The 11,892-nt window shown below is 50.3% G+C and overlaps 1 protein-coding gene across 3 annotated transcripts in view; it reads left to right on the top strand.

Moving 5' to 3' along the window:
• The window catches only part of LOC310771273 (H(+)/Cl(-) exchange transporter 5-like), a 40,871-nt gene extending 29,381 nt beyond the window's left edge, over window positions 1–11,490 (top strand). The window contains exons 4-7 of one of the 3 annotated variants that reach the window (XM_083663923.1): window positions 1,547–1,619; window positions 1,775–1,859; window positions 11,062–11,272; window positions 11,391–11,490. In XM_083663923.1, the coding sequence (XP_083520049.1) occupies window positions 1,547–1,580 (34 nt within the window). In that variant the 3' untranslated portion in view covers window positions 1,581–1,619; window positions 1,775–1,859; window positions 11,062–11,272; window positions 11,391–11,490. Of the gene's footprint in view, window positions 1–1,546; window positions 1,620–1,774; window positions 1,860–11,061; window positions 11,332–11,390 lie in introns of those variants that run through there. The other 2 variants (XM_083663924.1, XM_083663922.1) reach the window with 2 other exon arrangements.
• The last annotated feature ends 402 nt before the right edge of the window (window positions 11,491–11,892 follow it).

Here is an 11,892-nt window from a genome sequence, read left to right on the forward strand (position 1 = left end):
CTAGATTAACCATAAATCTGGCACTTCATGTTAATGAAGTTTAAACCCAGGATTATTAACCCACATAGGCTACACTACAGCACAGGTGACAGGCACACTACAGTTGATGTGCACTAAAGTAGACTGAACACAAATGACTCAATACACCTTGGCAGAGTTCTGCACTTTACTGAGCACACCGGCCCTATGCCAGGTTTCGACCTGGCCTTGTTTTCATTGAAATCATCCTCTGCTATTTTAAGAAGTCACAAATCTTCAACCTTTAGATTGCTAATATTTGTATAGCTTCAAACCTCTGATTATCTATAGCCTACATTTTAAGCAACATTACAATTCAATTATGAACAATTTCCCAAAGAGTTTGAAACCTCACTTTGTAATTAAATTGCATACTTAACACTTTGAGTGCCACGACCCTTGGGCAAAAGGTGCTGTACTGTGCCACATAGGCCGCAATGCATTTTAAAACAGTAATATCATTTCTTTAATAATTACTATGTAAACACTGAACACGCACAAATAACGATGAGACTCTCTTCTATCACCTGCAAAAAAAAGTTTATTGATCCCATTTTCCGTTCTTTAGTTATCAGCCGGAGAAGATAGCTTGATTTAACAAAAAAGAGCAGTTTTTTTCTAGAAGCTGAGATAATGGCCCTTTTGTGAAATTAAACATTTCAAACACATCACTGACTCTGAAGCTAATTTTCTGATGTAGTCACACCTCAAAAATAATTTCCTTCAATAAAACAGTGAAGGCCAGGGAATTTTGTTTGGCAGAATAATATTTTTAGCTGCAACCAGCAGCGCTGGCCCCTGCGTGCGCTGCTGGTTGCAGCTTCTTGCTGATCTTGATTTGCTGCTGGTGGGCATCAGATATTCTGGCTTGCGTTTGCCAACCCTGTCCTGCTGCCTGGGTCTGTCTGGGTCAGTGTTGTGTGCTGCTCTGCGTGCCCCCCCCCCCCCCCCCCCCCCCGCCCCGCCCCGCCTCAACTGCACACTCCTCCTGTATGGGAGGTGGCTCTCTGCTGAGTTTGCTCTGCACTGTGAAGGGTGCGCGACATCCAGCTTTTTCCGCGTGTGTTTGTCACCGGCTACTACTGTATGCTTCCAGTTGAGAATAATAACGGCTGATCATGCGAATGGGCTGTCGCAGCCGACACGGAGGTGCTCAATTGTGACAGCAGATTGGCTGCTGCAGGGGCACAGCTAACGTTATATGCTTCAATGAAGCAGCTGCATACGGACGGATGCGATGCGATTTCCTTTTCCCCAACGACTTCTTCTGTGTGTTTTACTCCACTTTCTCTCATCTGGAGTGCGCTGTCGCCACCTAAGGGTTCTGTAAAATAGGTTAGACACATTCAATAGCTCTCATATTGTAAGAGGCGATGTAAGAAGCTGAGATCGACACCCCCCCGTCAAAAAAACAATTTCGAGTTATTGACCCCATTTGGCGTCGCTGGCACTCTACGGTAAATTTCTAATGACGCCATATGGCGTCGCTGGCACTCAATGTGTTAATTTAACCCTGCTGTATCTACAGAGCTGCTTGGTGGGAGGACAGAGATCTGGCGTAGGAGGGGAGGAGCATTGTCCAAATGAATCCTTCAAAAGAGGTGAGAAGAATATCACTGTTGTGTCAGTGATGTTGCAACACACACACACACACACACACACACACACACACACACACACACACACACACACACACACACACACACACACTGTGCACCCCTGTCCTAATTCTTTATGTCTTCCTTTATGCAAACAGAGAGACACCAAGAGACCCAAACGCATTCACACTGGAGTGAAGTCCTACCACTGTGATCAATGTGGGAGCAGGTTCAGTCTGTTAGGTAACCTAAAAACACACAAATGCATTCACACTGGAGAGAAGCCCTACCACTGTGACCAATGTGGGAGCATATTCAGTCTGTTAGGTAACCTAAAAACACACAAACGCATTCACACTGGAGAGAAGCCCTACCACTGTGACCAAGGTGGGAGCAGGTTCAGTCTGTTAGGTAACCTAAAAACACAAACGCATTCACACTGGAGAGAAGTCCTACCACTGTGACCAATGTGGGAGCAGGTTCAGTCTGTTAGGTAACCTAAAAACACACAAATGCATTCACACTGGAGAGAAGCCCTACCACTGTGACCAATGTGGGAGCATATTCAGTCTGTTAGGTAACCTAAAAACACACAAACGCATTCACACTGGAGAGAAGCCCTACCACTGTGACCAAGGTGGGAGCAGGTTCAGTCTGTTAGGTAACCTAAAAACACAAACGCATTCACACTGGAGAGAAGTCCTACCACTGTGATCAATGTGGGAGCAGAGTCAGTCTGTTAGGTAACCTAAAAACACACAAACGCATTCACACTGGAGAGAAGCCCTACCACTGTGACCAATGTCGGAGCAGAGTCAGTCTGTTAGGTAACCTAAAAACACACAAACGCATTCACACTGGAGAGAAGCCCTAGCACTGTGACCAATGTGGGAGCAGAGTCAGTCTGTTAGGTAACCTAAAAACACACAAACGCATTCACACTGGAGAGAAGCCCTACCACTGTGACCAATGTGGGAGCAGAGTCAGTCTGTTAGGTAACCTAAAAACACACAAACGCATTCACACTGGAGAGAAGCCCTACCACTGTGACCAATGTGGGAGCAGAGTCAGTCTGTTAGGTAACCTAAAAACACACAAACGCATTCACACTGGAGAGAAGCCCTAGCACTGTGACCAAGGTGTGAGCAGAGTCAGTCTGTTAGGTAACCTAAAAACACACAAACGCATTCACACTGGAGAGAAGCCCTACCACTGTGACCAAGGTGGGAGCAGTTTCAGTCATAACCAGGATTTAACCATCTGCACCTGATCTGCACGGTAAAGGATCTGATTAAAGATGCACACATATCTGCGTGTGCTATAATATAGCACACATATCTGCTATATGACACATATCATAGATATAGCTCACTCTGTACACTAACCTGACACTGAACCATCCAGCCGTGTAAGAGTGACCTGACACTAAAGATCCAGCCGTGTTCAGAGTGACACTGTTCAGAGTGACACTGTTCAGACTGACACTGACGATCAACCTTGTTCAGCTCCCTGACAGCGATGATCTGAGCGTTTGTAGGTCAGCCATTGAGGGACCTAACACGGACGATCCGGCCTTGTACAGAGTGACCTAACACAACCGATCCAGTCATGTTCAGAGTGACCGAACACTAACGATCCAGCCGTATTCAGAGTGACCTGACACTAACGATCAGCCGTGTAAGTGACCTGACACTAACGATCAGCCGTGTTCAGAGTACTGACACCTAACGATGAAGCCGTGTTCAGAGTACTGACACCTAACGATGAAGCCGTGTTCAGAGTACTGACACCTAACGATGAAGCCGTGTTCAGAGTGACTTAACAACGACTAACGATCCAGCCATGCTCGGCTGCAACGGGTGACTTAACACTAACGACTGCAACCGTGTTCAGGTCAGCCATGTACAGAGTGAGCTATATCTATGATATGTGTCATATAGCAGATATGTGTGCTAGATTATAGCACACGCAGATATGTGTGCATCATCACAGGCCCCAGAGCTCAGGGGGCCTATAACCCAGAGCCTCTTCACAGGACCACTGCATATCTCAAATGATCCCTTAGAGAGAGCCCCAACCCTTTATTTTTGACCAAATGTTCCATAAGTTTATGAACAATTACAGGGTTATTGTTTTTTTCTGTTTACTGTAAATCCTGTGTTATTGAGACATGAGCCAAAATTAGTACAGCCAGCCGCCAAATGCTGGTAAAAGTGGCTGGTAGATTTGCTTCACTCACCATCCAAAAGAACAATGGTAATCTATTGAGTGGCTGGTAAAATGTGAACATTCACTAGCCATTTGGTGGACAAAAAAAGTGAATTTTGTTGCCTTTATGGAGATACAGGTGAATGTATTTATTGTTGTTGTGCTGTTGGCTTTGAGTTCAGGTGGCTGACTGTGATGTAAATCCTGTTGAGTCAAGTGCATGTATGCCTTAGTTGTCATTGTGTGTGCGCTGCATGTGTCCAGGCCCAGGGGTCCATCATGTCATAATCCACCTATGTGTGTGTGCGCTGCATGTGTCCAGGCCCAGGGGTCCATCATGTCATAATCCACCTATGTGTGTGTGCGCTGCATGTGTCCAGGCCCAGGGGCCCATCATGTCATAATCCACCTATGTGTGTGTGCGCTGCATGTGTCCAGGCCCAGGGGTCCATCATGTCATAATCCACCTATGTGTGTGTGCGCTGAATGTGTCCAGGCCCAGGGGTCCATCATGTCATAATCCACCTATGTGTGTGTGCGCTGCATGTGTCCAGGCCCAGGGGTCCATCATGTCATAATCCACCTATGCCAACACATTGATTTAGAATCTTTATTTTAGATGGAAAATATCACTCACAAAAGGAAATGGGCGACCAAGAAGCCACACATACAAGTCAAAGTCAAATTTGGAGACCATCTGTCCCAAGAACAGCAAAGCCATCCAAACTATTTGTAAAGATTTAAAGATTGTAATGCCTGTAGTTACTGTAGCAGGCTTATGTGTTAATTTCTTGTTGCATTCTTTTACTTCTGTCAATGAAGTTATAGCAGCCTACTTGTTGATCAATTACTGTATATGCTGAATGACACTAAGCGACCGTTTAAACATTTTCCTCAAATATTTTCTTCCCTTCAGAATCTGGACTGTAAAGAGCCAATGTTTACCATTGTGTATTTGCTGGTATAACAAGTTGTTCTACCAGCAAATACACAATGGTAAACATTGGCTCTTTATGGGGTAAATGCCAAATGCCATTGGGTAAATGGCAGATCTGTTTCGACCTCACTCTGACCGTCACTACGGTCAAATAGGATGATAGCCCTCGTTCCGCCTACTCTCGAGACCAATATATCAACAAAGTCATGCCCATGACCCACGGAGGCGGAACCTCCCCCACTATAAAAGGGGGGGCAATTTCCGGCCCGACCTCTTTGCCTTTCTCGCCTCAGAAGACCGGGACAGGTAGTGTACTGAATTACACTGGGTAAACCACCTTTCAATTCTTCACCTGTGGGTGCAGGTGCCTAGTGTCCCTGTGAATTGTGTTGGTTTGCTGCTTAATATTGCTTGTATGTGCTAGTGTGTTATGCTAAGCTGCATTGTTAGATTGCTTGCTACATGCTAGTGTTAAGCTAAGGCTTAGCTTGGCTGGGTAGCTTAGCTGCTAAGCCTAGGGTAGCTTGGCTTGGTAGCTTAGCTGCTGAGCTATTGATTGTTTGTAGCCACAGGCTAGTTGCTAACAGGCTAGCTTGGGCTTTACTGTGTGCTGGGAATTCTGTGTCTTGCAGGTTACCCATCAGTGACACTTCAATTAAAGAAAGTTTGATACCCCAGACCACTGTACGCAGTGGGGGGATTTATGTGAGTCTCGCTAGGTGCGTACGCGTACCGGTGCGGGCCACTACTTAATTAATTGCCCTTTACTGCTGTTCGCAGCTAGTGGGGTTGGTCTTGCTCTGGCCGAATCCTGCTGTTACATCATGGCTTTATGCTGTCGACTTTGTCGGTCGAGGATGGACCCCCAGGATGGGCACCGGGAATGCCCATCATGCTTGGGTATGGACCATATCTCAGAAGACGTGGACAATCCCTGCAGTGCAGCGGTTGACCTGTCAAGAAGGGAGAGACTGCGTAGATTGGACGAGGTCCGTAACTCTACGTCCGAACGTGGGAGGAGGAAGGACCGCGGTTCGGACAGGTCTGGTCATTATAAGAGCTCTCGCAAACGCTCGCATGAACGTCGTCAGGATTCCAGAGACAGGTCGGACCGGGAGCAGACCCCTAGACCTGCTAAGCGGCCAGCCCCAGCTTCAGTAGCGGGGAACGGCAGCGCAGACACACAGATGCAAGTGTTGACTGCCATCCAGAGTTTGGCTCAGAGGATGGACAGATTAGAGGCTCGTCATTCCGCTAGCCGGGACACTGTTCCTTCACGGGGGCCACAGAGCCATGTTGGGGGGGCCGCCAGGGAGGAGGCAGACGTGCTGTCGCTTTACGCGCCCCACTCGATACTGGATAGTGAACGGCGTTCAGAAAGCGGAAGCCATGTAGCGGGTCCCCATTCAGATTCCGCTGAGGTGGATGACCAGTCAGCGTTGGTGGAGGACGGGTCTGCCACTAAGTCTCTGATGGATAGAGTACTAAGTGCAGCAAGAATTGTCGGCTTACAGCCTCCCGTGCCCAACCCAGCCCCTGTAGGAGGTGTTTGGGAGGGCATATCTCATGTTAGTGCCCCTCCGGACATTCCGGTGGCAGACGACTATGCCTCGATGCTGAGGACAGCATGGTCGAAGCCGTCGCAGAAGCCACAATTCAATGCGGGCTGTAGACGGCTGGCTAATGCCTGTTACCCAGCGGAGACTGGGTTAGGGGATATGCCACCAGTGGAGCAGGCGATAGCGTCATGGACAACGCTGGGCCCAGCCCGTGTTTCTCATAATCCTCGCTGCCCCAGGAAGGAGTGTGCCAAAACTGATCGGCTGATATCGCGCTCGTTTAATGCTAATGCACGGGCAGCTCGTATGGGCAATGCCTTGGCTCTGCTCCTGGCAGCATTGCGTAAGACAATGCCTGTGGAAGATCAAGATTCCAGGGCTCTGATTGATTCGGCTTTGTCGGCTCACTCGCAACTGACACGCGATGTGGGGGAGGCGATGTCATCAGCAGTGTTGTGTCGTAGGCAAGTATGGCTGGCACAAACTTCATTGCCTGAGGCCATAAAGGGTGAGCTAATGGAGCTGCCAGTGGTGTCTGGTCAAGTGTTTCATCCAGGGTCTCAAGACGTGCTGGACAGGGCGGAGCGCTCTATCAATTTGAGGGACACGGTCCAACGGGCGTGTCGTCAGCCAGCCCCGGCCTTTAAACAGGGGTTTAAGGTGCCACAGGGGTTTAGGGTGCCACAGAAAGCACAACAATCTGCTTGGCATAGACAAGCTAGTGGGGGCCCGGCTGGGCCTCAGGGTCAGAGTTTTCGTGGCCACACTCAAAACCCTGCCACTAACCCCCAGAGGAGATCTCAGTTCCGGGGGGGTGGTAAGCAGAGGGGCTCAGGCAGAGGTGCAGGCCGCAACGGCGGTCCTGCATAGGGGTCAGGGGCCAGCCGTCAAGTGTCCCTTCCAGCTGTCTCGAGAAAGGGCCAGTTGGGAGGGAGCAGTGTCGGACCCATGGGTGTTGTCAACAGTAGCTCATGGGTATTGGCTGCAGTTTCGGCGGCGGCCCCCCCCCCTTTTCAGAGGTCCATCATACCATCGTCAAGGACCCATTATTAGAGCCCGTACTGGTGGAGGAGGTGCGGGGTCTACTGCAGAAAGGTGCTGTTTCAGAGGTGCCGCTCAGCGCACAGCGGACTGGGTTTTACTCCACCTACTTCTTAGTTCCAAAAAAGGACGGTGGTCATCGGCCTATTCTCGACCTCAGGCGACTCAACCGTTACCTGAAGGTCCTACCATTCAAAATGATGCATACAAGAATCGTCATGCAGGCGATCAATGCAGGGGAGTGGTTTACGTCCATCGATCTGAAGGATGCATATTTCCACGTTCCGATTTGGCCAGAGCACAGACCTTTCCTCCGCTTTGCTTTCAAGGGCAGAGTTTACCAATTTCAAGTTCTGCCATTCGGCCTGTCACTCTCACCGAGAATCTTTACTCGGGTGGTCTCGGCAGCCCTAGCCCCCCTCCAATTGAGAGGTCTCAAGATCCTGCCATACCTGGACGACTGGTTGGTATGTGCCCCCTCTCGGGACCAGGTGGTCCGGGACATGGAGAGGGTGTTGGTGCATGTGCAGTCTCTGGGGTTCGTGGTGAACTGGAAGAAGAGCAATCTGCAGCCTTCGCAACAGGTGAGCTTTCTGGGCCTCCAGTTCGACTCTGTGACTATGAATGCACGTCTCACTCCTCAGAGGGTGGAAAGTCTGGTGGGAGCATTACAACAGTTTCAGCTGGGGAAGCTGGTGACTGTGCACAGAGTCCAGAAACTGCTGGGATTGATGGCAGCAGCTTCAGTGGTGATTCCCCTGGGCCTGTTGAAAGCAAGGTCTATGCAGCGGTGGTTGAACTCCTTTCATTTTCATCCGAAAAGGGACAGGAGGAGGACACTGCTTGTCACACGGGCCTGCATGCAGGCCTTGCTCCCCTGGAGGGACGGGGACCTCCTCCACAGCGGGACAGCATTGGGGAATCTGCCTCACAGGAGGTCGGTGGTCACGACAGATGCCTCTCTGACGGGTTGGGGAGCCGTCTGGGAGGGCAGAACAGTGAGGGGCATGTGGGAGCCCCCGTGGTCATTGGAGCATATAAATGTGCTCGAATTGAGGGCAGTACATCTTGGCCTCAAAGGTTTGTTGCCGGCCATACAAGGGAGGCATGTGCTGGTGAGAACGGACAGCACCTCTGCGGTTTACCATGTCAACCACCAAGGTGGGACGAGGTCACTACGCTGTCTGCAGGTAGCGAAGGAGCTACTGGTTTGGGCATGGCCTCGGCTGGCCTCTTTGAGGGCAGTCCACATCCCGGGGGTAGAAAACCTGGCAGCGGACATGCTGTCCAGGACAGGACCCCTCCCGGGGGAGTGGCGGTTACACCCAGAGGTTGTGACCCAAATCTGGCAGAGATACGGCGTGGCCCAAGTCGATCTCTTCGCAACCAGGGAGACAACACATTGCCAGGAATGGTACTCACTCACAGGCCAGGGGGGCAGTTTGGGCCTGGATGCACTGTCACAAGAATGGCCGACAGGCTTGTTATATGCTTTTCCCCCTCTCCCTCTGATTCCTCAGGTCCTCCGAAGGGTCAGGGAGGGTCGTTACAGAGTTCTGCTGGTGGCTCCACGTTGGCCGGGGAGGCCGTGGTTTCCGGAGCTGCTTCAGCTGAAGTGGGGTCATCCAGAACAGTTGCCATCCAGAGCGGACCTTCTGTCGCAAGTAGGCGGGCAGATTTGGCACCCAAACCCAACCGCGCTGCGATTGTGGGTGTGGCCTCTGCAGAGTCCATCTCTCAACAGTTAGACGAGACTGTCCGTGAGACGTTGGGTAATGCTCGAGCTCCGTCCACTCGAGCTAGTTACTCCATGAGATGGAGGATCTTTTCAGATTGGTGTAAAGACACGAATGTCGAGCCAGTAACCTGCTCGGTGCCGCTGGTTCTCCGTTTCCTGCAGTTGCAGTTGAGTCAAGGCAAGGCAGCCAGTACAATTAAGGTCTATGCCTCAGCTATTTCAGCATTCCATGGAGGAGCCGATGGCCTGCCTTTGGGGCGGCATCCTTGGGTGTGTGATTTCCTGAAGGGGGCCCGTCGCTTGTGCCTAAGTCGGACTGTGCGGCCACCAAGCTGGGACTTACCCCTGGTGTTACAATCTCTCACTAAGGCACCATATGAGCCGCTTGCTGATGCGGACTTGAGAGCTCTGTCGGGTAAGACAGCCTTTCTTTTGGCTATTTGTTCGGCTAAACGGGTGGGAGAGCTGTGTGCTCTCTCTGTTAGCGAGGACTGTTTACGGTGGAGGCTGGATGGCACAGGAGTGTCACTCTGGCCTAACCCGGCCTTTTTGCCAAAGGTACTTACACCTCAATCTAGAAACCAGGTTCTGGAGCTGGGTCAATTTCAACCCTCCTCCTCCTCGCAGGCAGAACAGGAGGAGTTGCTTACACTGTGTCCAGTGAGGACATTGCGTGCCTATGTGGCTCGTACTCAGCTTCTAAGGGGGTCTCAAACTCAACTTTTTGTCTGCTATGGGAAGGCAAGACTGGGGTTACCGCTGTCTAAGCAGCGTTTGTCCCACTGGTTAGTCGATGTAATTTCCCATGCTTATGTGGAACAGGGGTCTCTGGTTCCTACAGGGATACGAGCCCACTCAACCAGAGGTGTGGCGACTTCATGGGCTGCACTGAAAGGAGTTCCTTTGGGGGACATTTGTGCTGCAGCGTCATGGTCTACACCATGTACGTTTGCAAGATTTTACAGAGTAGACGTTACTTGGGCAGCACCAGTGAGCACGGCTGCTTTGATGTCGGTTGCCCAGCGAGATGGGGAGGATTAGGTTGTCCTGTTCCTCGCGACCCTTTTGGTATGAGTCATCCTATTTGACCGTAGTGACGGTCAGAGTGAGGTCGAAACAGATCGTAAGTTATGAATGTAACTATGGATCTGTGAGACCGAAGGATGACCGTCACTAGTCCTTGTCGCTCGGAACACTCTGAGGCGTTCAAGGTAAGAGGTCGGGCCGGAAATTGCCCCCCCTTTTATAGTGGGGGAGGTTCCGCCTCCGTGGGTCATGGGCATGACTTTGTTGATATATTGGTCTCGAGAGTAGGCGGAACGAGGGCTATCATCCTATTTGACCGTAGTGACGGTCATCCTTCGGTCTCACAGATCCATAGTTACATTCATAACTTACGTTATATTTACCATACATTTACCATAAAAAATGTAGGCTACATTGTACTGAATGAAACAAATGTTTGATGCAACCACGTGTAAATAGTGGAGTAGATCCCACATCAGCTGCACAACAAATGTTCCAAGACCAGAAATGCATAGACTTGAACCCCCCCTACCCCCCCCCCACACACACACACACACACACACACACACACACACACACACACACACACACACAACCCAACCAAGAAGAATAACGAACACAGACATCAGAAAGTCAAGTCATTTTACCGAGAACATGGACATGGCAATCTTTACAAGGAATAAGACCAGGGGCTCCCAACCTTTTTTGCTTGTGACCCAACTTTGATGTCACAAAAATCTAGGGACCCAAGACATTCAAATTCCAACGTTAGTCAGTGATGTTACTGTGACAGCGACACTTTTTGTATTTTAATGGACTGTGGGAAACACCAGATTCCCGATCACACTCGAAGGCCACACTGCAATCAGTGGATCTTGCCTCACCTGCAAACCTGTGTGGGCAGCTGGTGGGGAATATAACACACCTGTTTCACAGAGAGAGACCAGTGAGACGAGGGAGAAGACAGCCGATGCAGTGAGGCGACACAGCGCACCAGGACAGACCCAGGAGAGTGGAGAGCCAACACAGCACCTATCCAGACGAGCCTAGGACCACTCTGGAACCTGAAGCGCAGCAGCCAGTGTCCGTTCTGCTTTACTACTCCAGCCTGGGCCAATAACAGGACCTGTTATTGCCCGGGACAAGAGTCAGTACTCACTGAATTGTGGCGGACACATTGAGGCCGGCTGCGGGGCCAGGCAGGGTGGGGAGAGCATTGTGCTTGTGTACAGAAGATTAGCTGTGGGTTTCCTGTCCTCCAACAGAACAAGCTGTGTGGCACTGGGACGAGGCCTGTGATTGGGCGAGCTGCGTCGGAGAAGCAAGCGTCATCTGTGAAAGCAAGGGGGAAGCCATTGGACCGCAGCAGAGGGGTGGCGTTGCGACGTGCCCCGCTCTCGAGTTAAGTACCCCTTGCTCCCTTCCTCCTGTCCAGCATTTTATAAGAACACAGCGATTGCCATATTTTAGACCTGTTTTTACCGTTTTATCTGGGACATTTTTATTTATAGTGTTGATCTTTAATGGGCCCTTTTACCCCCAGCCACTTTTAAAATATTCCGTAGTTCCACTTGCTGTCACTACCCCTTGCCAGGACTTTTGACTGCTATTGCAGCACATCCCCCTAGCCTCGACCCAATTACTGTGAGATTTGTCGAGCCTAATAATACCTACGGGTTCCTATTACGAGTGATTAGCATGCAGAGTGGCTATTAATTTGCAGTACGTTTTGCAGTGGATATTTGCCTTAAAGTTAACTTGAGTGGC

This window comes from Poromitra crassiceps, assembly GCF_964638095.1.
Source record: "Poromitra crassiceps genome assembly, contig: HAP1_SCAFFOLD_492, whole genome shotgun sequence".
Classification (NCBI taxonomy): domain Eukaryota; kingdom Metazoa; phylum Chordata; class Actinopteri; order Beryciformes; family Melamphaidae; genus Poromitra; species Poromitra crassiceps.